The following is a 22,279-nucleotide window of genomic DNA, read 5'->3' as shown; positions in this document are numbered from 1 at the left end:
AGAGGATGACTGGCCTTATTTTTATGTCTAATCATAAGCTGAGTGAACAAGACTCCCACTATCAGCAACTGATTTAGAATGAAACGAGAACACAGGCCGGGTCCCTCACAGCGCATGGGACAGAGTGTAGTCATCTTCTCAAAGCAAAAGCAGTGATTTTGTTGGTTTCCCTCATGGTCAGTGGCTGCTTCACCCAACATGTCATACATTAAACTAATTAAAAGAAACATACATTATCCTGTGATTGATTTTCAAACTCATTTATTACTCATTTCTCTGTGGTTTAATTTAATTAAATTGAGCTGCATATCAAATATTGATTTTAATAAAATCTTGATTAAGATTCCAGCAATTATCAAACGCAATTTTTCATACCATTCCTGCATTTCAATGGAGTTAACCTCAAAAACCAATTTGCTTTCAAATAAAAAAAGTGAGTACGTATGTAGATATACAGATACATACACACCTCAGGCCATTTTCAGAAATAGAGAAAAAATACCCCCTAATCTTTTCATGAACAAAGACAGCAGCAATGTCTTATGAATGTTTTAAAAAGCTTAAACTGGTCAATTATTTAATCTCCAATAAATAGTAAAAGAGGAGAAACAGAAAACTACCAATTCCTTTGGTAAACATTAATTTGACACTTGCCAGGTACAACACAGCCTGACATCCTACTTTTGTGGAGATAAAGAAGAAATCGTTGTAAAGTCAGCTTGCTTTTATGCATGTGGAAAAATCCAGCAGCATATGAAAGTCTTCAACTTTATTAAATAATAACCACAGAAAGCCATATTTTCCAACCCTTGCAGTTACTCTCTTGTGTAATTTATGAACACAGGTTCCTTCTTAGGAGATTCTAATGTAAATGTGATGATATAAATTATCAATGGTATCATGTTAGCAATTAGCCATAAGTAGAAGACATTTAATAAGTTAAATATTTGGCTTTGACCAGTGCCAGGAGAAAGACCTAGCCAATCGCTGTCGCAGCAGCACCACCTAGAGGCTTCTTCAAGGCAAGGCGAGTAATTCCCCCAAGCGACTGCATTTTCACTTCTCAAAATCCCTCAAAGTATTTCAAGTCTATGTAGGTCATTCAGTGGCTTCTTAAATCGAGACATTTTCAGGGAAGGTCAAAACTTAACCGAATAATCCGCAGTGAAATGCACTGGGACATAAAGTCCTAACACTCCCCGCAGAGGAAAAGGTGGAGCTGGAGAAAAGGGCCCTGGGACTGAGCGCAGGCACTGCGGACACCTTCCCCACACACACACACCTCCCGGTTCTGTGCTCACCCCGCATCTGTGATCACCTGCATAAGTGACACTTGGGAGCACTTCAAAGCAGCATCCCTGAACTGCTGCCAGCACCTGTCAGGAGGCTTGACAGCACTGTTTACACCAGCAGACCCACTTCCTAATCCCCTTCCGCCAGCCAAGGCAGAATCCATGTTCTGGGGATGGGGCTGAGAGAGAAATGACAAATCATTTCCCGCTGTTTATAGTTCTCACACTCTCTTGTGATTTTTTGGTTATTTTTCTTGATTTGGAAACTTCCCTGGCAGCATGTTAAAAGGGCTAGCAGTCAAATACTAGAATAAATTGGCTCTTGGTAGGCGCACTCTCCTTGAGTTATTGGGTAATAGAATTTCAGCAGTCTTCCCTAACTCCTTGCCCACCGCACACTGCCAAGGGAAAGCAACGCGGCATACAAGAGCTGCACACAAGCAGGGTGCCCACCTTCACTCCCACCGCCATGGTGCTAGGGGGCTGAGTCACTCTGCTGAGCCACAGCATTCTTGTCTTCAAATAATAAGGCTGGGGCTCCTATCTGGACACACTAGTGGCTCAGCTGATGGTGAGGCTTTGAATTTCCAGTTGTGTACCCACGTCCAGTTTGCAAAAGGAATACTAGATTTTTGCTAGAGCAAAACCCACCTTGCAGGCTACTGCCACAGCTAAAATTACATCAGACTGCTCTGTGGAACATCATTCCATTCTCACACCCGTCTACCCCATGCCTTCTCACCTAACTGTATCTAACTCGCCTCCAGAGCTCAACTTCTCTTTCACTAGCTCTGGGCATCCTTCTGGGATCTTCCCAGAGTACATGAAGATGGCCTCCTGTGAGCCCACGTGTAACCAATACTTCTCCCTTGAGGAAACTTGAGGTGCAGTTTTTAAAATGATCATTTAGTAGCTACATCCCCCACCAGGTTGTGGGTACCATGAAAGGAGAAGCTATCTCTAATTCCATTCACAGTGATTTTCCTTGCAGCCCCAGTGGTTTTGTCTCAAGTGTTCCACCAATACTGTTCAAGGGATTATCATCCTACACAGCATGATTTATCCTGGAAGGGACTTGGAAGTTCCAAGTGTACCCTCCATTTCATTGCCTACCAAACTTGGATCTTCAATATCCACCATCTTCCCCACATTCTTACTTTGTCCTCTAATTCCCAAAGGAGTCAACTATGTCACCTTATTCTTGATCATCAAGGCTTAAGGCTTGGCAATCTTCACCATCTCCTGACTCCTTGCAGGCCTCATAGAAAACCTCTAATTCCTGTGTCAACTGCCAGAGAAGCAGTCAGCTGATAAATTTACAGAGATGCTCCCTGGGGTGCCTGGAGTGCTGTCTCCTCCCACCCCACTGCTAGTAGGGAGATGAGATGCCTCCTTGTCAAGACCACACATTTCCATTCTGTCTCTCATATGCAACTGGCATATTACACAGAAACTCAGACAAGGAAGACCAAGTAGGTTTCTGGCATGACCACTTACTGTGTCCCTAGAAGGACTATATGCTGGAACTAGAATTCCATTGGACCACATGGTCACATGAAGCATATACAGCAGTCATCCAGACACAGCCATCCCAGGATGGTAACAAATGAGGTATACCACTCTGATTTATTATTCTGTAACATCTTGGCTCTGAAGCTACAGGAGGTTCTAAGGATATTTGAGAGAATTCATGGAAAATACTGGAAAACTGTGCCCAAGCAACAACACAATAAGAGATTAGCGAATTTGCACAATCTACTAGTGTTACAATGATGTTGTACAACTCTTCTCGGTGCCCAGCTGTGGAATCTGTCCCTCATTTTGGCTTTTGCTCACTTACCTTTCTGTATATCTGAACTCACAGCATCACTCTTTGCCTTCCTCTATAGAAATCAGACTGCCCCTGCATCCTATATCCTATATGCTTCACTTCCAGAATCTTGAGAATGTTTCATTGCTTTCATCCTAATAAATGTTTAGTTGGGAAATAAAATGAATAGCAAAACCAGCACATCCCCTATTAAGTGATTATCCGTGGACCTCAAGTGTGAGAACCAAGCAGACAGCATTTAGGGTACAAGAGAGGGTAAAGGGCAGGTGGTGGTTCCATTTTGTTTGCTTTCATTAAGACTGTGCAGTTGTTATAGATGCAAAGTATGATAAACACATCTCGGCCAATTCACTCATGAAATCATGTTTTTAACTACTGGAAACTAACAAAACATATGGTAAGAAGTATACAAAACTGACAGGAGACATCAAGCCACAGTTTCAAGAGGCACAACAATCCCTACACAAGATGAGCACAAGGGAAACCACACGCAATGCAACTGCAGCAGGCGTGGGACTCCATGTCTCTGCCTTCTCGCCAGCATTTCACGGCGTCCTCTCATGCTCGCCATCAGTCTCATCACAGTCTCACCTGGCACGCCCAAACGGTCGAAGTGGTGGAAGTCCTTCACCAGCTCCTTCACCATCTGCATGTCTTTTTACTGGAAAACCCAACTTCCCATTTTCTCACTGGATCATTTGTAATTCTTATTGATAAATTTTTATTTTCTTTAATTATTTTAAATGGGAATCTTTTATAACAGATACGGTATGCAAATATTTGCCCCCCAGTTAACAGTCTGTCTTTCATTGTTTCTACAGGGACTCTCAAAGAGTTTTAACTGGGCCCAGCACAATAGCCTAGCAGCTAAAGTCCTCGCCTTGCATGCACTGGGATCCCACACAGGTGCTGGTTCGTATCTCGGCGGCCCCACTTCCCATTCACCTCCCTGGGTCTGAGAAAGCAGTAGTGGGAGATCCGGAAGAAACTCCTGGCTTTGGATCAGCTCAGCTCTGGCCACTGCAGCCACTTGGGGGTGAACCAGTGAACAGATTTTCCTCTCTGTCTCTCCTCCTCTCTGTACATCTGACTTGCCAATAAAAATAAGTAGATATTTTTTAAAAGTTTTTCACTCTGATGAAGTCTAATTTGTCTATTTTGTTTTTATGGATAGTAGTTTGGGTGCCAAGTGTAAGAAGTCTTGGCTAAGTCCTAGAGTATAACAATTTTATCTTACTTTTCCCTTAAGACTATAAAATGGCATAGTTTTACATATTAAATGCAAGTATGTGGTGTATTTTTAATTTTATGTATGTAAAGTCTGACCTATAAGAGTTTTACCTTTTGCTTTTGCTTATGGATGCAAAGGCCTTCAGCAACACTTATTGAAGAAGCCAGGCTTCTTCACGAGAAAGGTTTTGTGCCTCTACTCTCTAGCAGACAGGTGTGGGTCTGCTTCCAGACCCTCTGTTCCGCTGCATCACTGTTCCTCAGCAGCCTTGATCACTGAGGCTACAGAATGGGTCTTAACACTAGGTTCATTCCTCCTACGCTGTGCTTTACCCAAATGACTTTTCTTCCCTTTGCATTCCTTGCTGTAACTGTGAAAGAAGCCATATTAAACCTATACATAAATTTAGAGAACCAAGATCCCTCCATTTGTCTAGATTAGCATTTGACCTCTTCAATAATAATGTAAGGAACTTACCTTCAGATAGGTGCCTGTGTCCTCCCCATCTCACGTTGCAGCTATCTTAAAGAGTACATTTATATACTTCTAAGCTCCCAGACAATATTAGAATCTGTTTTCAGCTATTAAACATGTCTTGAAAACACTCAAAAGGGGGCACTTAAGATGCCCTGGGCGCACCCTAATCCCATCTCGAACTACCTGAGATCCAGTCCTGGCTCTGCTCCCAATTCCAGTTCCCACTAAAGCACACTTTATGAAACAAGCCAAGCCCCTGGGGCCCTGTGAGAACTGGATTCAGTTCCTGGATACCTGCTTCCTCCTGGGGCACAACCCAGGCTGAGGCAGCGGGGACTGAAGCAGTGAACAGAGATCTCCATCATGAGTCCTCTCTCTAGCTCTATCTCCATTCCCATCTCTCTATGTGTGTGTCTCTCTCTCAAATAAGTTATAAAACCCTCACAAGAAGAACAATTTATTGTACTAGACTAGGTAGGCTGGTAAAGGACTGTGAAAATAAATATCCTAAGTTTTATAAACCATATATTAACTATCACAATCATTTCACTCTGCCAATCAAGAAAGAGTCAAACAAAATACATAAACAAATACACATATTTATGTTTCAACAAAATTGTGTTTATCAAAATACAAGGGTAGAGCCCAGCACAACAGCTCAGTGGCTAAATCCTTGCCTTGCACATGCTGGGACCCCTTACGGGTGCTGGTTCATGATTCGGATACTTAATTTCCCATCCTGCTCCCTGCTTCTGGCCTGGGAATGCAATAGAGGATAGTCCAAAGCCTTGGATCCTGCACCCACCTAAGAGATTTGGCAGAAGCTCCTGGCTCCTGGCTTCAGATCAGCTCAGCTCTAACTGCTGCAGTTACTTGGGGACTGAATCAGTGAATGGAAGATCTTTATCTCTGTATCTCCTTTCCTCTATAAAAAAATCTGCCTTTCCAATAAAAATAAATATATATTTAAAAAAATTCAATGGTACTTCAAAAATTCCAATGAAAAATCAAATTAAAAGGTAAACTTATTTCAATACAAAAAAGTTGAAACTTGCAGGGTTTTCTTTTGTTTCCATAATCTGTGTTTTCCTATGGACACCCGAGGACTGCTCTTGGGTAGTGAGCTGAATGTGGTACGAGAACCACCACTGGCTGATGCCTGGTGCACTACAATTATCGTGATCTTTTTCACATCTTTTCTTCCTCCTCCATGCCCTATGTTCTAAAGCCTATATCCTTGCATTTGTGCCCTTTAATACTAATTCTTTGACTCATGTCTGAGATTGGGCTTCGTTTCCTCCCACTTTACTGAAGGGTGCATTTACTGGAAACAGTCATGGGCTGAGAGCATTTATCTCTGAGCTCTTTGAAACATGTACAGTGAGGAACCCACAGTCACAAGCATCTTTCCTCTATAAACCGTGCTTCATTTTTCTCTGACTGCTTCCACATTCCTAATTCTCCATTTTTAGCAATTCAGTTAGGCTATGTTTGGAAATAGCTTGTTTTTGCTTATTCTCTTTAGGATTCACCAAGCTTACTGGATCAGTATGTAGGTTTGTACATTTTAAAATATAAAGAATATTTCACTATTAGTTACTCAAAATTTTTTTTTTCTGCACTGTGTTTCCTTTCCTTCTGAGGCAAAGAAGACAATTCTTAGATTTTTTGGATTTTCCCACACTTCCTTCAAGTCACTTATTTAAGGTTTTTTCTCTTTTGCTCAGATTGGATCATTTTATCTATCTGCAAGTTTACTGGTTCTTTCCTCTGCAATCTCCAGCTTGCTCTATGGTCCATCTAGTGGGAATTGTGTTTGCTATTTTATGCTCTTTTTTTTTTTTTTTTTACATCTTCTGTATGCCTAGTGACTTGGATAGTATCTAGGATGTTTTAATAGTTTATAATGAGAGGCTGTGTTACTTAAATTCTATAAATAATACTGGCATTTTCTGTTTCAGCTGGCAGTCAATCCAGTGTGGTTCTCACCCCAAACGTTACCCAGGATTCTGTGACTTACGGTTCCAATGTAAGGCCCACTCTGCAAGACTCCAAAGGACTGTGTGGATCCCTGCCATGTTTAGTCTACCCAGTCACCTCTCCGGGACCTGGACAGGGAGCTACACCATAGTTGAATTCAAAAGTCTGTAGCATAAATTGGAGATCAGAAATACTCATGCGTAATCCAGAGATAAGCCCAGGAGTCCAAAATCCCATGATGCAGTTGTTCTCCTGGCACATCCCTCTCTGAGCTCTCCCTGACAATCAGAAACTCCCAGAGCGCCCAGCCTTTTAGTGCTCTGGCCAAACTGCTGACGCTTCCTCCCCTTTTCTGTGACTGCATCTGTAGAGAGTCAAGCACAGCGTACTCTGTCCCACAGTCTTGGAACCACAGCCTCTCTGGTGGAAGAGGAAGGTTGCCCCCATCCTGCTTTGGTGCCTGTGGGCAACCATCACCGTCATCGCTTCTACCACCGGAGGACCTAGGATCTAGGGCACCTACTGGAAAAAACAAAGGAAAATGGGGATGTCTCCCCACTCCGTTAGAGCATCGGGAGCTTCCCATTTCCACCAGAACTAGTTCCACCAGAACTCTCTGCCTACACCACGGCCCTCTTCTGGGGTTTAGAGCTGTCTTTTATCCATGACCAGGATAGACACAAGGGGGCAAAAACGAGAAAACCATTGGTTTGATGTTTGTTTGCCTTCTTAGTTCTGTCCTACCTTATGCATGACACCACTTACTTTTCAGAGTAATCAGACAACTTCCTCACGCATTCAGTAAAGTTTTTTTCTTAAGATTTACTTATTTTTCATTGCAAAGTCAGATATTCAAAGAGGAGGAGAGACAGAGAGGAAGATCTTCCATCAGATGATTCACTTCTCAAGTGACTGCAAAGGCAGGTGCTGTGCCAATCTGAAACCAGGGGCCAGGAACTTTCTCCAGGTCTCCCAAGCGGGTGCAGGGTCCCAAAGCCTTGGGCTGTCCTCGACTGCTTTCCCAGGCCACAAGCAGGGAGCTGGATGGGAAGTGGAGCTGCCGGGATTAGAACCGGCGCCCATATGGGATCCCAGAATATTCAAGGTGAGGACTTTATGCACTAGGCCACGCCGCCGGTCCCTCAGTAAAGGTTTTATTTCTGCCATAGAATGCACTTGAGATAACTGACTTCAAGACAGCAAATCAAAGTTGAGTTTCTAAAATAAATCCAACTTCATTAAACCATATTATTCTTTTTTGTATATTGTATATTTTCATATAAAGTACTATTCACTATTTTGTTTAAACATTTGCAGTTATGTTCAATTTAAATTTGCATCTTTTCCTTCCTTGTAATATTGTCAGCTTATTTTTAATGCTAATCTTTTTATTCACTTACCTTTTATTATCATTTACCTGCAAGTGAGAGAGACAAAACCTGCCTCAGAGAAAGAAAAAGCTTTCATCTGTTGCCTTACTCCCCAGATTCCTTCAACAGATGGGCCAGGCTGAAACCAGGAGTCAGGAACTCCCTTCAGTCTCTGTGACGGCCATGAGGAACCTGTAATCCCCACTCCGCCCTGCTGCTCCCAGGCGCAGCACACTGGCAAGGAGGTCCAAGAGCCAGGACTAACATCTAGGCAACCAAGACAGGATGTGAGTACCCAAGTGGTGGCTGGAAATCTGCCACATGCCTGCTCCTATTTTTAGGTCATTTTTAATCAATGTTATTCTAATCTCACATAAACACAGTGGTAAGTATATTTTCTCATTCTACTATCTGTGTGATAATGGGAAACTGTCATTACTTGAAGATGATTCTTACATATATAGAAAATTCGAAAACATCTATAGACTAAAATACAGAATTAAAAAGCTGAGTAATGTTGCTATATATAAGACAAATACATAAAATATAAAACAGATGATTAAATATTTTAAACACATGCTAAAAGCATTAAAACATATAATTAGATGTAATTGAAGTTTGCTAGACAAAAAGTCTGTATAAAATAACTGATCTATACACCAACAAGTGACAAGCAAATAAAATTTCCAACAAATATCCAGGATATATTAGCTTAGATATATAATTAAAATGCAAAAATTAACATTACTGAAAAAAGTAGAAGAAAAAATTGAAGATAGAAGACATGTGATGTTTGTGAATTAAAATACTCAAAAATTTCAATTTTCCCTAACCAATCTAAACATTTAACTTTCATTGAAACAACAGCTATCTTTTTGTGAAAATACCAACCTTATTCTAAAAACTGTATGGAAATGTAGAAAAAAGGTATGTTTCACTTTTCATTAAACACTAATAATAACAAGGAAGGGAAACATTCTCCCAGACATAAAGACTATTTATAAGGCATTAAAATGGTATTGACCCTAAAACCAACAGGATAGAGGGCCCAGGAGGGGAAACACATACACATGGAACCTGGCGTCTACCAGGGGCTGCCCTTCAGGACAGCCAGAGAAAGGGTCTTTCCAGTACATAGTCATCTTACTCCATCTCATGTTCTGCTGTAACAGGACTCTACAGACTGGGTAATTTAGAAAGGAAAGAAATTACTACTTACAGTAGCAGAGGCTAGGAAGTCCAGTTTCAAAGTGCTGGCATTTGGTGGAATCCTTGTTGGTGCAGCACCCCACAGTGGATGAAAGAAAGGAAGGACCGGACAGCACTGCGTGAGCAAGCAACAAGACAGGGCCTAAATCACTGTCAGAATTAATTAACCCACTCCCAAGGCAACAAACCCTCTCCTGCAACAAAAACAGCCATCCACGCAAGACAGCAGAGTTGTACAGCCTGAACTGCTGCTTACAGGTCCTGCCTTTCAACACTGTCGTATTAGGGACATGATCTTAGGACACACATTCAGCTCCTAGCAATGGGAATATGTCAATCTGATGTCATGAGAGAACCAAGAAAACATCTTCATGCCCATCAGGTAGGAAGTGTCTGCTACACAATACACTAAAGTATTATCCTCCTAAAAGAAAATACTCATGACTAGAATTCACAACAGAAATTCCATTTCTTACATGACACAAAGAATGTGAGCCCCCGAGTACAAACACAGATTAGTAATACATACTTATATTTACATGTGTAAGCATATATGTAAATCCAGAGATACAGAAATAACCAGCAAAGAGCTTATCTTCAGGGTTCACATATCGAACAAATGGGGAAGAGTGCTCAATTTCAACAACCATCAGGAAGATGAAAACTAAAATAAGTGCACAGGGATTAAGACTCCACCTGAGAAGTCCACATTCCATCTCTAAGTGTCTGTGTTCAAATCCTGACTCTGCTTCTAATTCCAGCTTCCTGCTAAAGCACACCCTAGGAGGCAAGAGATGATGACTCATGTACCTGGCTTCCTACCACCCAAGTGGACGGGGCTTCAGATTCCTGCCTTTGGCCTAGTCCAGTTCCAGCTGTTGTAGGCATTTGAGAGTTGAAGCAGCAGATGAAGATTCTCTCTCTCTCATTTATGTACACACACACACACACACACACATATGTTCTACACACATGCAGATAAATGTATGCCTTTTGCATAAAAAATTTTTGGAAATAAAAAATTTTAAATGAAAACAGATTATCACTAAATAATGCAAAAATGGCTGAAATTAAAACTTGCACAGTATTAACTTTTAGTAAGACTACAGATCAGAAATCCTGTTGCACTAATACTGGGAACACTGGTAGAACCAATGTGGAAAACAGCTTGGCATTACCGATAACGAATCATATTCTATAGCCCAACAATTACACCCCTACATACATATACAAAACAAACATATGACCATGTGCAATAAATGACTTATGAGAGAATGCTTATGGAAGTATTATTCTTAACAGAGTCTATAAAGTACATACCAACAATGAAAGTATACGTTCTTACAGCTGGCTATCGCACAGCAGCGAAGAAATTACAGCTACACACACTACCAATGATTCTCTCTCTCTCACACACACACAATGTTGAGCAAATTGTGCCCAGAACAAAAGATTACATTCTAGGAAATCCCACTGATGCAATTTTAAATGGAAAAAGCATCTTGCTAAAAGTTGATAACTAACTTGGGGGTGGGGGACAGAGTCGTGCCTGGGAGTGGCCATGTGGAAACGCTTGGGCTGTGAGGAGTATGCTATTCTTTAAACTGGTTTGGTGGTTACAAAAGAGTTCTCATTGCAGTCACTTGCCCACTGTACTTCTGTCTATTATACTTACTGGTGGAACTCGATTGAAAACTACATGGACTAGGGAGCTTAGAAAAATCAATTTTAGCTCTGGGGACTGGATTACCAGAGAAAAGGAAGGGTGCACAAGTACATACGATTTATTGCTCCCTTCAACCCTTCCTTCCTGCCATCGTCTTTGAACAGAATTAATAGACCAGGAAATATTTACTGTTGTGCTCAACCCTGAGAGACTAACATCTTTTAATTGCCAAATGCTGATATTAAAACTGCTTTCTGAAGACAAAATTTTTAATGGGAACTTCCAAAAACAACAACAATAAAAATGCAATGAGATGTAGTAGATGAGAGTGCTAAGTTATTAACAGGATGCACAGGGGAAAGATGTTGTTTAGCAAGAAGGTTAACAAAATAAACTCTGGATCTTCTTCCTAGCAGAGGCTTGAGCAAGAGAGTGACTAAAGAAAAGGCTGTTACACGTGTGAGGAAACAGTGCAGGGAGCAAGAGGTGAAAAAAGGAACCCATGAAAAGGAAAGAGACAGGGGAGGAAAGGAATAAATGGAAGAAAGCCTGAGAGAACAGGGAAAAGACAAAAGAAACACAGTGAACCTTGGCACCTGATTTGAGCCATTTCTTCCATATAACATAAACCTCTCATTAATACCCTAAAGCATTATCTTTCTCATTTTGAAAGAGACCAGAACTTTAAGAGCTTATTTTTCAGAAGGAAGCATCTAGAAGCATCAACCCTATGTATACCCAAGTTTAGGGAACCATTTGGCTGGTCCAAGATGGAGGATCCTACTACGGGAAATCAGAATTTATATAATACTTGGGTCCTGCAAAATATTGGCCAGAGGTTGCTTAATTTTAACAAGGAAGAAAAAAATGGCTGATCTTCTAAAACCCTACATCTGTAATTCTGTAATTCTACATCATTGGGGCAGTTGTGTGGAATACTTACATCACCACTGACATTCTCTCATTCTACCTCAGATGTAAAGGGCATTTTTAGAAGAATGTGTGGTCTACTTCCTGGAGGAAAACCAGTACAGTGCTAGCAGCTGTTCTGTTTATATTGGAAAACAATGCCTGGTGAGAAAACAGACATGAAATAACATTCCATGGCTCTGTTTCCAGTATTTTCTGGTGTACAGAAATGCTGGAGGTTGCCTTACAGGGCAGTTTAGCAAATTACAACAGAAAACTCAAGATCATGACATAACCAGGACTTCTTGAGTTTAACCAGGAAAAAAAAAAGAGTAGCAACTTATCAGAGTGTGCGAGAGATCTTCCTAAAAGGAAACCAGCTCATTTTACAACACTGCAGGTGAGGAAAAGCAGAATTTATGCCTGCATGTACCCCATCTTTGGGTGTCACATCAGAGTACTTACAGAAACTACTACTCAGCAACGCTTGTGCTGAATTTTCGAGTAATAGTTAGCACTCTCAGGACTCACAGCAAAGGGTGAGCGGCTAGAAGGAGAAGGGGGCAGGGGCTAAAGGGAGAATTTACACGTACTAAGGAAAGAACAGAGAACAGTCAGACACTGCCAGCTGTGCTACACAGCGCTACTGCAGATATCCATTAGTCCCCAAAAGGGGTAAAAATTAAACAAAGCTACCTCTGAGGGAATAATTAGGAGTGGAAATCGATAAGGAGAAAATAGCTCATATTCTTCTCATTGATTTCCTGCACACAAAGGCACACTTGGCCGTTGGTTGAACATCAGTTTGGCTACTTCTTATTTCTTTCTCAGCTGGTCAGTCTGCTGTCAGTGCCTTTCAGGCTATACTCGTGCTTCCTTCTAATCACAGCTGGCAGCTACTGAATGAGTTTGACGCCCTGACTCCAGGAACGAGGGAGTTTACACCCCTTGCCTTCACTGAAGTTGACTAACAGACCAGCAGCGATGCACTGCCACTGGTTTCACATCAAAAATACAAATGGTGCTGCACAGTCAACAACTGTCTCTGATCAGAAACATCCACCAGGCCCAAGGGTCACTATGCATACAGTTCTGCATTTTCATTACTGCAGAATAACAGAGCTAACTGATCCGCTAGAAGCCAGATCAGTACAACACACACATGCCAGACTCAAAACTCCAGTCCCACAACTCCAGCTAGCCTTTCCACAAGACCTCAGCTTGGCACCCCCAGGGAAATCAGTGGAAACCTCCCAGCAGGGTGCAGCCATATAGTCTAGTGATGCAGACACCCCCCTCTGAGGGGCCTGCCTTCCCTTCCCAGCTCCAGATTCTGGCACCCACGTGCAGCAAGCCGACCCAGGGAGGCAGGCAGGAGGACTGCTGGAGGTAATGGGCTGCATCCGGCTTCTGGCTCTGGCTCAAATCCAGTCCTGGGCTCTGCAGAGAGTTGGGGACTAACCAGGAATGAGACCTCCACCTGCCTTTCAAACACACCTATTTTGTTTTTATTTCAAGAATCATAATAAATTACAGTGACCAGAATCACCTCCACAAAACTGAAGTAGAACTGAGAGCTCCTGGATCCAGGAAAAGGACAGAGCTGACAAGGCTCGCTGTACTCAATAAATTCAAACCTGTCCCAGGACATTCCTCACAAGGGTCCTTCACATAGACCCTACTTGACATCACTAGCAAGGCCAGGTCACTTTGTGGAAATGGAGGCACAAACCAGTATTCTGGGGAGACAGGACAGAGTGGTCTCCAAGCAGAGGCATGGCCGCTGTCCCACTGGTATTTCCAAGGCCAGGGAGTCCTAACACCACACCAGTCACAGGTGTTCCTGTCTTCCTCCCGGGTGGCCTTCCAAAGGGCCCAGGGACCTCAGCCCGTCCCCGACGTCTGTAACTTCAGCATTCCTCCCGCCATTCCAGCAGAAGGCACTGGCGCGGCCATCTGTGGACCTCCAAGCGCTCCGCTTAACGACGTTATCAGCTAACTCTAAGCAAAAAACAGCAAACACATCCCAATAGATTCCACAAAACTACGGATAAAGGAGCAACTTCTGTGACTCGGGGTGCTACAGCCGGGTGAGGGCCTAAACGTGAGGTGCCGCTTATTTTGTATCGGTTTGGCTGAGGGAGGACAGTTCGACATGAACCTCTTTCTCACACAACACACAGCTGTCCTTGTCAACGGGGGCTCCGTTTTCCTTCCACTGGTCGGGGGCCGACGGGGTTGGGAGATGCTGGGTGCGGGCTAAAGGACGCGTCACGAAGACCCTAAGTCTTATCACCAAACACCAGAAGCGGCCCGGCGGCCTTCAGCCAGAGCGCCTGGGACCTAGGCCCCGGTGCCACAGCGACGCGTACCGAAAGCAGCGAACGAATGACACGGCGGGGAGCTTGGCCCACTCCGCAGTCCCTCCCTTCCCGCTCCACGGCCCTCAGGACTAGACACTAACCCACTGCCTGCTTTCCAGAACTTTTGCCTACGGCAACCGCGAGGCGACCGGGCACAGTCAGGGCGGAAATGCCGCCTCCTCGGGGCTGCCCCCCCACACCTTGCCGTGCGCAGGCGCGTCCCGGTGCTTCCGGAGGTCACTTCCTCTCTTGTCTCTTAGCAACCTCTGGAAGCGTTGTTGACGTCCCAGGTGGCCGCAGTGCTTGAGTCCGGAGTCTAGGCGTCCGCGCGATGGTAAATCTGGGTCTCGGTCCTCGCCCCGCCGCCCCGAGGACGCCCACAGACAGGAGCAGAGCTGGCGGCACCGGGAGCTTCTGAAAGGGGCGAGGGGCAGACCCCAAAGAGGGGAAAGAAGATGTCTAGATTGGGGGGAAAGGGGACAGTGTCTGGAGGTTTGGTCTCAGGGAAGACAAAACTGGGGGAATAAGAGGGGCTGACGAGAAGAAGAAATCCTGGGTCGGAAGGACGGCTGAGTTTGTAAAGGGGAGAGGGGAGTGGAAAGAAGAAATACCAGATGCTGAGGAGCAGGGGAAGGTGGAGCAGGCACCGCTTAAGGATGGCGCAGGGGAGGAGGGCCATCCCAGAGCTGAGGAGAGACGGAAGGGCGAGAAGAGGCACGGAAAGCAGGAGTGGGAGAGAAGTTACAGAAACGAGAGAAAAAGGAGGGTTCTAAGCGCTCAGCTTTCTCCAGGATGAGTAAAAGAGCAAGAAGTTTTTAATTCTCGCACAACTCTTGGTCTGCTTTGTGGATCTCCCAAAATGAGATACACACATCGGTGGACCTCAAGCTGTCGCCTCTATTGAAGTAGAATTTAATATTGTGCGCTCGATGCATTTTGTTTGTTGAGCGATCTCTATTTGGTAAACTCAGTGCCAAATTTCCATTTGTGGTAGGCGGAGTCTTCTCCCGAAAGTTAGCTTATCTAAACTTTTAGATGCAAGAACTCACGCATCGAATATGCATGATTCCTGAAATGTGGAGAAGGACTGCTGTGGGGTGGAAGAGGGGAGTGAGTGCCCAGGGCAGTGTGCGCTACAGAGGAAAAGTGCCTGTGAGGCCCGCAATGTCCGCCCCACAATGTTGGGCGGAAGAGAAAGTAACGAACCTTCATCAGGAGATCCTGCAGAGTCATGTTTGCATTCAGAATACGCAGCGATTCATCAGTCGTGAACAGCTCCGAAGTATTGGGGGTGGGGGAAGTCAGTCCTGGTTTTTGGCATTTTCAGAGGGAGGGGGAAGACTGATCCTATGCAGTTTATGCATCAGTTTTATTCAGAAAGGGGAATTTAAAAATGGCAACAGAATTGCTTAACAATTATTCAGTGTTGAACACACAGCTCCCTAGTGTGAGCCCTCTGTTGTTATGGAGAGAATCCCAATATGCATGTTGTATGGAATACGCACCTGCAAACCATCATCTGAACACGGAAGTAGGTTATCATTCATGAAAATAAGGTTTCCTGGAAGGGCAACTTTCGGACAGAGGGGTGTCATGTTGTGTAAACACTTTGCGATGTAGTGTTTTCTAGAGAATGGAAGGAGGTTCCACGAGATAGTTAGTGCTCAGTTAGTAGAGGGGCTCCAACAAAGAGATTCACCAGGGCTGTGGGCAGCTGCATATGGCCATTTTCAAGCCGTCTTTCAAACACCCAGTGACAGCACGCAGCACTTCAGGTGGGGAAGTAGGTATCTTTCCTTAAGGTTGGGGTCACCACTAAGACCCCTGTGTTTTCCTCCCGTCCTGGTCTCTTCCAGGCAGAGGTGGAGGAAACCTTGAAGAGGATTCAGAGCCACAAAGGAGTGATTGGCACGATGGTTGTGAACGCAGAAGGTATGTGTGTCACATGCCAACTCCTGGATGTGCACAGGCCAGCCAGGGACTTCAACACCAACATGCCAGACACTGAAGCTAAAATGGCAATATACACATCAGATGTTTATTATCTATGATATGCCAAACCCTCTGCTGATAGCTAGATATAAAAATATGAACAAGACCTGTCTAAAAAATATCTGTGTCTTCCAAAACAAACAAACAAACAAAACCACCATGTACTTCTCAGAGCTTTGGTAATTATTCTCCAATGCTGAAGGACACTGTCATTGTTGGTTTCCCAGCAGGAAATCTGTAATTCCCAGAATCTGGTGCTCGCTGCAGGATCTTCATGAAGAATGTGCATAGCCATGCCTCAGGCACATTGCTCCGTGGTCACCAAGACAGTGACCTCTTAAACGTCCCAGCTGACTTGCTGACTTCATTGCTAACTCAGGAATCTATCAGGGCAAGAGGTGCCAGAAATTCCAGAGCATTTGCTGAAGCAAGAATGACTACTTCAAAAAAAAAAATTCATGAGGAAGTCATTGAATATTTGTGCAACTACCCACCTTAGAAACCTAGAAACGTAGAAACTTGGCTAGGTCCCTGTCGTTAGGGAAGGCAAATAACCTACCTGATTTGGTGACTTCAGATGCTCAGCATGATAGACGGACACTTAATAGAATTGTAATTAAATGTTTCACAGAATGTGCAAAGTTTTAATGCATATAGATTTTTTAAAATTTTTATGAAAGAAAAACCCTCCGTGCCATACACAGAGACATTAAGTTTTCAAAAAGTTCATAGAGAAATGCATCTTAATTTTAAAAAATGCATTTCAAAGTAAGTTTGCACTGAAATTATTTTTTCCATGAAATTTTAATTCATGTACATGTGTACGTGATACAATAAGCTCAGCCAGCCTGAGTGTTTGAGAGAGAGGCAGAATTTACAACCAACCTTCCCAGGAAGCCTAGCTCTGTGCTAATGACACTAGGACACAGCCCAGCGCTGGCAGATTGGTAGGCCTGGGTAAACGGGTTCTGTGCCCAGGTATTGGCACCAACTCTGCCACACCACCAACTTTGGGATACCTGCCTGATTCCATGGAGATGCTTTAGTTTAGGTAATGAAGTACCAAGTGCTGAAGAAAAAAAAAAAATTTTTTTTGTCAGTCTGAAATGAAGACATTAACAAGGTCACTACAGAAAGATCGTTACTGACCTTCTCCTAGCTCCCGGCGGTCCTCAGTGCAGACACTTCGGTCCAGTCGCAGCCTCCAGGCCCTATGACATTCTCCTCTCCGTGCTTGCCAAGACCCCCGCTACTGGAGTAGGGCCCACCTTAATCCACCTCAGTACACATACAAAAACTGCATCGAGATAAGATCACACTGTGGGGTTTAGGTTAGACTTGAATTTTAGAGGGACATTGTTCAGGAACATTTGTCCAGGAGACCCAGGACAGCTAACTCAGAGTGCATCTTTGGAAGATTTAATGCTGAAGTGTGTGATCCTGGTGATTTGTACCACATGGCTGGATAAAATTCCTGCACCTTTGGATCTTCAGATCCCACACCTGGAGATCCAGCCTAATGAGGGAATGAATGAAAGATGTAGGTGCCAGGATACTGCCTTAGGCATCCTATGCACAGACAAATAAGAAATCTCCCAACCGCAGGGAGACTTTTAACAATGCAGTGTGTACTAAAATGAAGACAATTCTCAAAAACACGGAAGAACATTTAGAGTCCTGGGGAACTACTGACAATATGGGATGGAAAAAAAAGCATCATCTTCTAACCATACAACCAGATGCATACATGCTGTGGAAATATGTGGATGTGTGATGGCAGTTGTCTGAGTGGAGGGATAAAAGTGAATTTTACTGTATTTTCCTGGGGCTTCCTCAATTAATACTTCTCTTAGCCGTAGCTGACAAAATGTTATTTCTAATACCCATTAACTTTTAATTAACCTCCACCAGGAGAAGGTTGTGTATGGACTCAGGGCACTTTTCAAGGTTTCTGGATGCTCAAGAATTTTTACCTGAAAATAAAATTAATCTTCCCCCTGCCCCCAGCCAACAAATATATGAGAGGCTTATTTATTCTATTAGCCAGATTATTATTCACCAGAAAACATGACAAGGATATTTATTAATAGCATGTAGTATAAACTCTGTGGTCAGAATTAAACTATTCCAGTCACTCGTGTGAGGAAGGGGCCACTTACTGCATTGCAGCTTTGCAGCTCTCTTAAGTCTCATGAAACTGATACCAGAAATGTTTAACCAAGAGGAGGGTGTCTGTGTGTCCCTACTCTGTAATGATTTTAGTATACTAATTCCATGTCACCGTTTTCAGATTGTATCTACAATTAGGTTGTCCTTCTGTGCCCTTTCATTTAGATCTCATTATATTCCATGTCGTTGAAATATATACTTGCTATTCATGACAAGAAAGTAGATGTATTAATTTATCAATGCTAAGTGGTATAGGTTTCAATGATTGGTTTCTCTAGATCTGTGAACCAAACCTTTTTTCCAACGTTGCAGCAGTGAAAATTGTGTTAGAAATGCATCTGTGTGTGTGTGTGTGTGTGTGTGTGTGTGTGTGTGCTTGAAATGTATGTTTGTCTCCCAGGCAGCCATGTCTGGCATACATTTTTATAAGTATATAAGCCTGATTTCCATAAGCTGTTAATTTTAAATATTCTTGGCATTTCTAACATTCCATCATTTGAATTTCATTAGATCTTATCAGCCATTGAGCCAGTTCCTTTTATTTTGAAATACAGTATATTAGCCAAAGTACAAATGAACACTTGAAGATGACAAACTGAAATCATGAAGCCCAGCTTACTGGGATCGTAAAGAGCCCTCTTTGAACGTCGTGCCGTAAATCTGACAGCATCACATTTTAAGCCTTATAGACATTTTATGCTAGGAGCTCTGTTTCAGGAGTTTGTTCCAGAAACACATACCAAATGTGAAAACACAGGGACATGTTCTCTGGCCCCGGTTACAAAAGTCAAAGGGCGGGAACAGCCTCAGTCAACATCACACCAGGACTTCTCTCAGTGTATTACAGAACGTCCCAGGTGACAGCCGCTTAGGGAGTCATTACATGAGTGATTTAGCACTGCGTGTACTGATTTGAATAGTTTCCCAAGGGTGTGACATAAAAACACAAAAATGAAGGCAAAGAGAAAATAACATCAGTAAAGAATATAGACCAAAACATGTAGATTCTTGAACAGGCCTAGACTATCTCTAGAAACATACGTAGGAAACCAGGAGTAGCAGTAGCTCCTCAAAGGGAGGGAGGTGACCTGATATCATGGGACAAAATTATTTCTTAATAAATTATTGTTCATTACCTCACATTATACCCAACAAGGACTCAGTAAATATTTGCTGACTGATCTCTTTCTCCTCCAATACCTGTGGTGGGTACGGAGAACTGCACATGTTCCACGGGGCACGGCACGCCTGGATTTACTCACCTGGATCACGAGCCGACTTACTAAAGAGGCCTGAGCATCTGATTCATAGTCTTGCCATCTGCATGTTAAATAATTTATTCTGGGTATATGTCATGTTTTGACACTGAGCAATGCAGACTTCTTAGGTAGTCACCATTTAGGATCCAAAATAAAACCATTCATCAAAAAGTTCCCTTCCAAGGTTGAATGCTTGCTACGTTTGTCTCCTGCTTGTTGAAGATCCCTGCCTGCTGACCTTACTGTCAGGTGTGGGAGACAGCTGAAGAGTTTCCATGGGGAAGGTGGCCAGCACATCATAATACAAAAGAACTACTTCTTCGATTGCAAAAATGTCCCTGTACCTATCGTCTTGATACTATTCACCAGGAGCTGGTCTGTAGATAGTCATTACCTGAAGTTAGTCTGCCCTGAAATCAAAATCAATCATCTCTAACAGTTTCATGAAAACTTGACAAAATCCCAAGTGTCTAACCCTGACCCTCTCTTGAAAGTGTTCATCTTATTTAATGGTTTCTGGCATTCTCTGATGAAAAATCATGAGCTTACACCCTCCTGTTGACAACAATGCCAATTCATGCGCCCACCTAATTTAAAGGCATATTTGCAAATAGAATCCCTCACGTTACTTTTGGTGTCTGGAAGTTCTCAAAATAATATTAAGGCTCTCTCTGATTAGATAGAACAGTGGCTTTCACTGTGTGTCTGTTATACAACAGATACTGAGAACCAGGTGGCTGGAGTTGAGCTAGGTTGATTTGAACTGAATTTAATAATACTTGCATATTTTTCTGGCTAGAATTTTACAGTTAAATTAATTGCTTCTCTTTTAAATGCATGTAATAGAAGAGTAGAACATTCAAAAAGTAGCCACATTCAATGGTGTTCAAACCGGGGGTTGGAAAATCCAGGCCATGGAGTGCACAGCAAAACTACAGTATCTGTTACTATTTTCTAGCAAAATCTGTTTTTCAAAATACAATGTGAAGATTTAGGAAGTAATTTGAAATGCCGCTGGATACACTCTTACATGCGTAGTAACATCTCTTTTTGCTTCTGGTCTCATCAGAAAAAAGAGTAACACCGTGTCCCAGACCAAGCCCTTTTCACAACAGAGCCACTTATAATGGGGGCACCTGAGTAAACGCACTTAATATAAAAATATGTTAACTTAGGTTTGGCATAATCAATTCATGTTTTCCCAATGACTTAGGCACATAACTTCTCATCACACTATTTTCTGTGCAAGAAAAAAGTATCAGGTGACCAAAGAAGAGGGGAGTGTTTATGTTGTGATATATCAAATAGTGAGATATGCAGTGACATCAACACATCACTTCAATGAAGAAAAAAGCAGGAAGTTCTTATATAGTTTAGCTCAGTATAGTTTGTCTCTCTGTGCAAAGACAGAAATACTGGAATAAACTCACCCTGATTCCAGTGAGAAATAAACACCATCATTGTTTTCTTCCTCATTACAATAATGTTTTCCCAATTTTGCTACAGTGTCCATACAACTTTTATAATCAGAAAAATAATTTAACCCCAACTTAAATCTCTTGACAGGCATTCCAATCCGAACGACCTTGGACAACTCCACAACAGTCCAATACGCAGGTCTCCTTCATCAGCTGACAATGAAAGCCAAGAGCACTGTCCGTGATATTGATCCACAGAACGACCTAACTTTTCTTAGGATCAGATCAAAGAAACATGAAATCATGGTAGCACCAGGTAACTTGGTATTTCACATCCTGTCTAAAATGTGTTTCCACTTGAAGAGCTGGAGAACTTTAAAGCAAGTTATCCTGTCCTGGGACGCTAGCCCAGACAAATGAAGTCAGAGTCTTCCTGAGGCTGGGCTTGGGGAATGGATTTTTTTTCCCCTCAAGACTCCACAGGTGATTCCAGTGTACAACCATTAGGAACCATTGGTCTCTACCAGGCCCATATGACGTTTTAAAGAGAACAGCAGGCAGATTATCTGAAATGCTTATTGTTGAATTTAATTTTTAGGCTGATTTAATTTTGTCCATGTCTCTCCTTAGACAAGGAATATCTTCTGATTGTCATTCAGAATCCGTGTGAATAGACCTCCTGTGGCCAAGCCTGTCCCCGAGACTGGGTCGATGACTACGATTATATTCCAATGTAACTAATCTTTTGGAAATTCTTTTCTACTTTTACACTGAGAAGTATTCAACATGTTTCGTTTAGTCCCTTTTGATTGTGTTGTGAAGTTGTGCTTTAGCAATATAATAAATCCTGGTGTGCACATCTCTGTTGTTTATAACACACAAACCTGAAGGAGCCCAGTGAGAAGATGGGCTTTGGGTGTGACAGTTCTTGTAGCCTGGAAGTAGCCATCACCAAGTGTCAAAGTAGAATTTGGCCGATTTCCATGACCTGCCAAGGAGATGAAGTCAGGCGCTGTGGATCCTACAAGGGGGCAGAGAGTCCCATCACATGAAAAGCAGCAGCTGCTTTTCCCAGGTGCAGCAGGGTCGCGGGAAGTCCAAAGCGTGCCGCGC

General features: G+C 42.9%; 1 protein-coding gene and 1 long non-coding RNA gene across 2 annotated transcripts in view; one reads left to right on the top strand and one right to left on the bottom strand.

Annotated features, from left to right (window-relative positions):
- The window catches only part of LOC131482192 (uncharacterized), a 164,991-nt gene extending 150,509 nt beyond the window's left edge, over positions 1 to 14,482 (bottom strand). The window contains exons 1-2 of the long non-coding RNA XR_009246796.1: positions 14,430 to 14,482; positions 9,401 to 9,505 (exon numbers count right to left, since the gene is read on the bottom strand). This is a non-coding gene — a long non-coding RNA (uncharacterized LOC131482192). The remainder of the gene's footprint in view (positions 1 to 9,400; positions 9,506 to 14,429) is intronic.
- A 73-nt stretch (positions 14,483 to 14,555) lies between these two features.
- Positions 14,556 to 21,960, top strand: DYNLRB2 (dynein light chain roadblock-type 2). Its single transcript, XM_012926668.2, has 4 exons — positions 14,556 to 14,662; positions 16,185 to 16,260; positions 21,315 to 21,482; positions 21,797 to 21,960. The coding sequence occupies exons 1-4, from the start codon at positions 14,660 to 14,662 to the stop codon at positions 21,838 to 21,840; spliced, it is 291 nt and encodes a 96-aa protein (XP_012782122.1). The 5' UTR covers positions 14,556 to 14,659; the 3' UTR covers positions 21,841 to 21,960.
- Positions 21,961 to 22,279: the final 319 nt, after the last annotated feature.

The sequence above is a fragment of the Ochotona princeps genome, chromosome 16 (genome assembly GCF_030435755.1).
Source record: "Ochotona princeps isolate mOchPri1 chromosome 16, mOchPri1.hap1, whole genome shotgun sequence".
NCBI classification, from domain to species: Eukaryota; Metazoa; Chordata; class Mammalia; order Lagomorpha; family Ochotonidae; genus Ochotona; species Ochotona princeps.
This window is presented reverse-complemented; position numbering and strand designations above follow the sequence as displayed.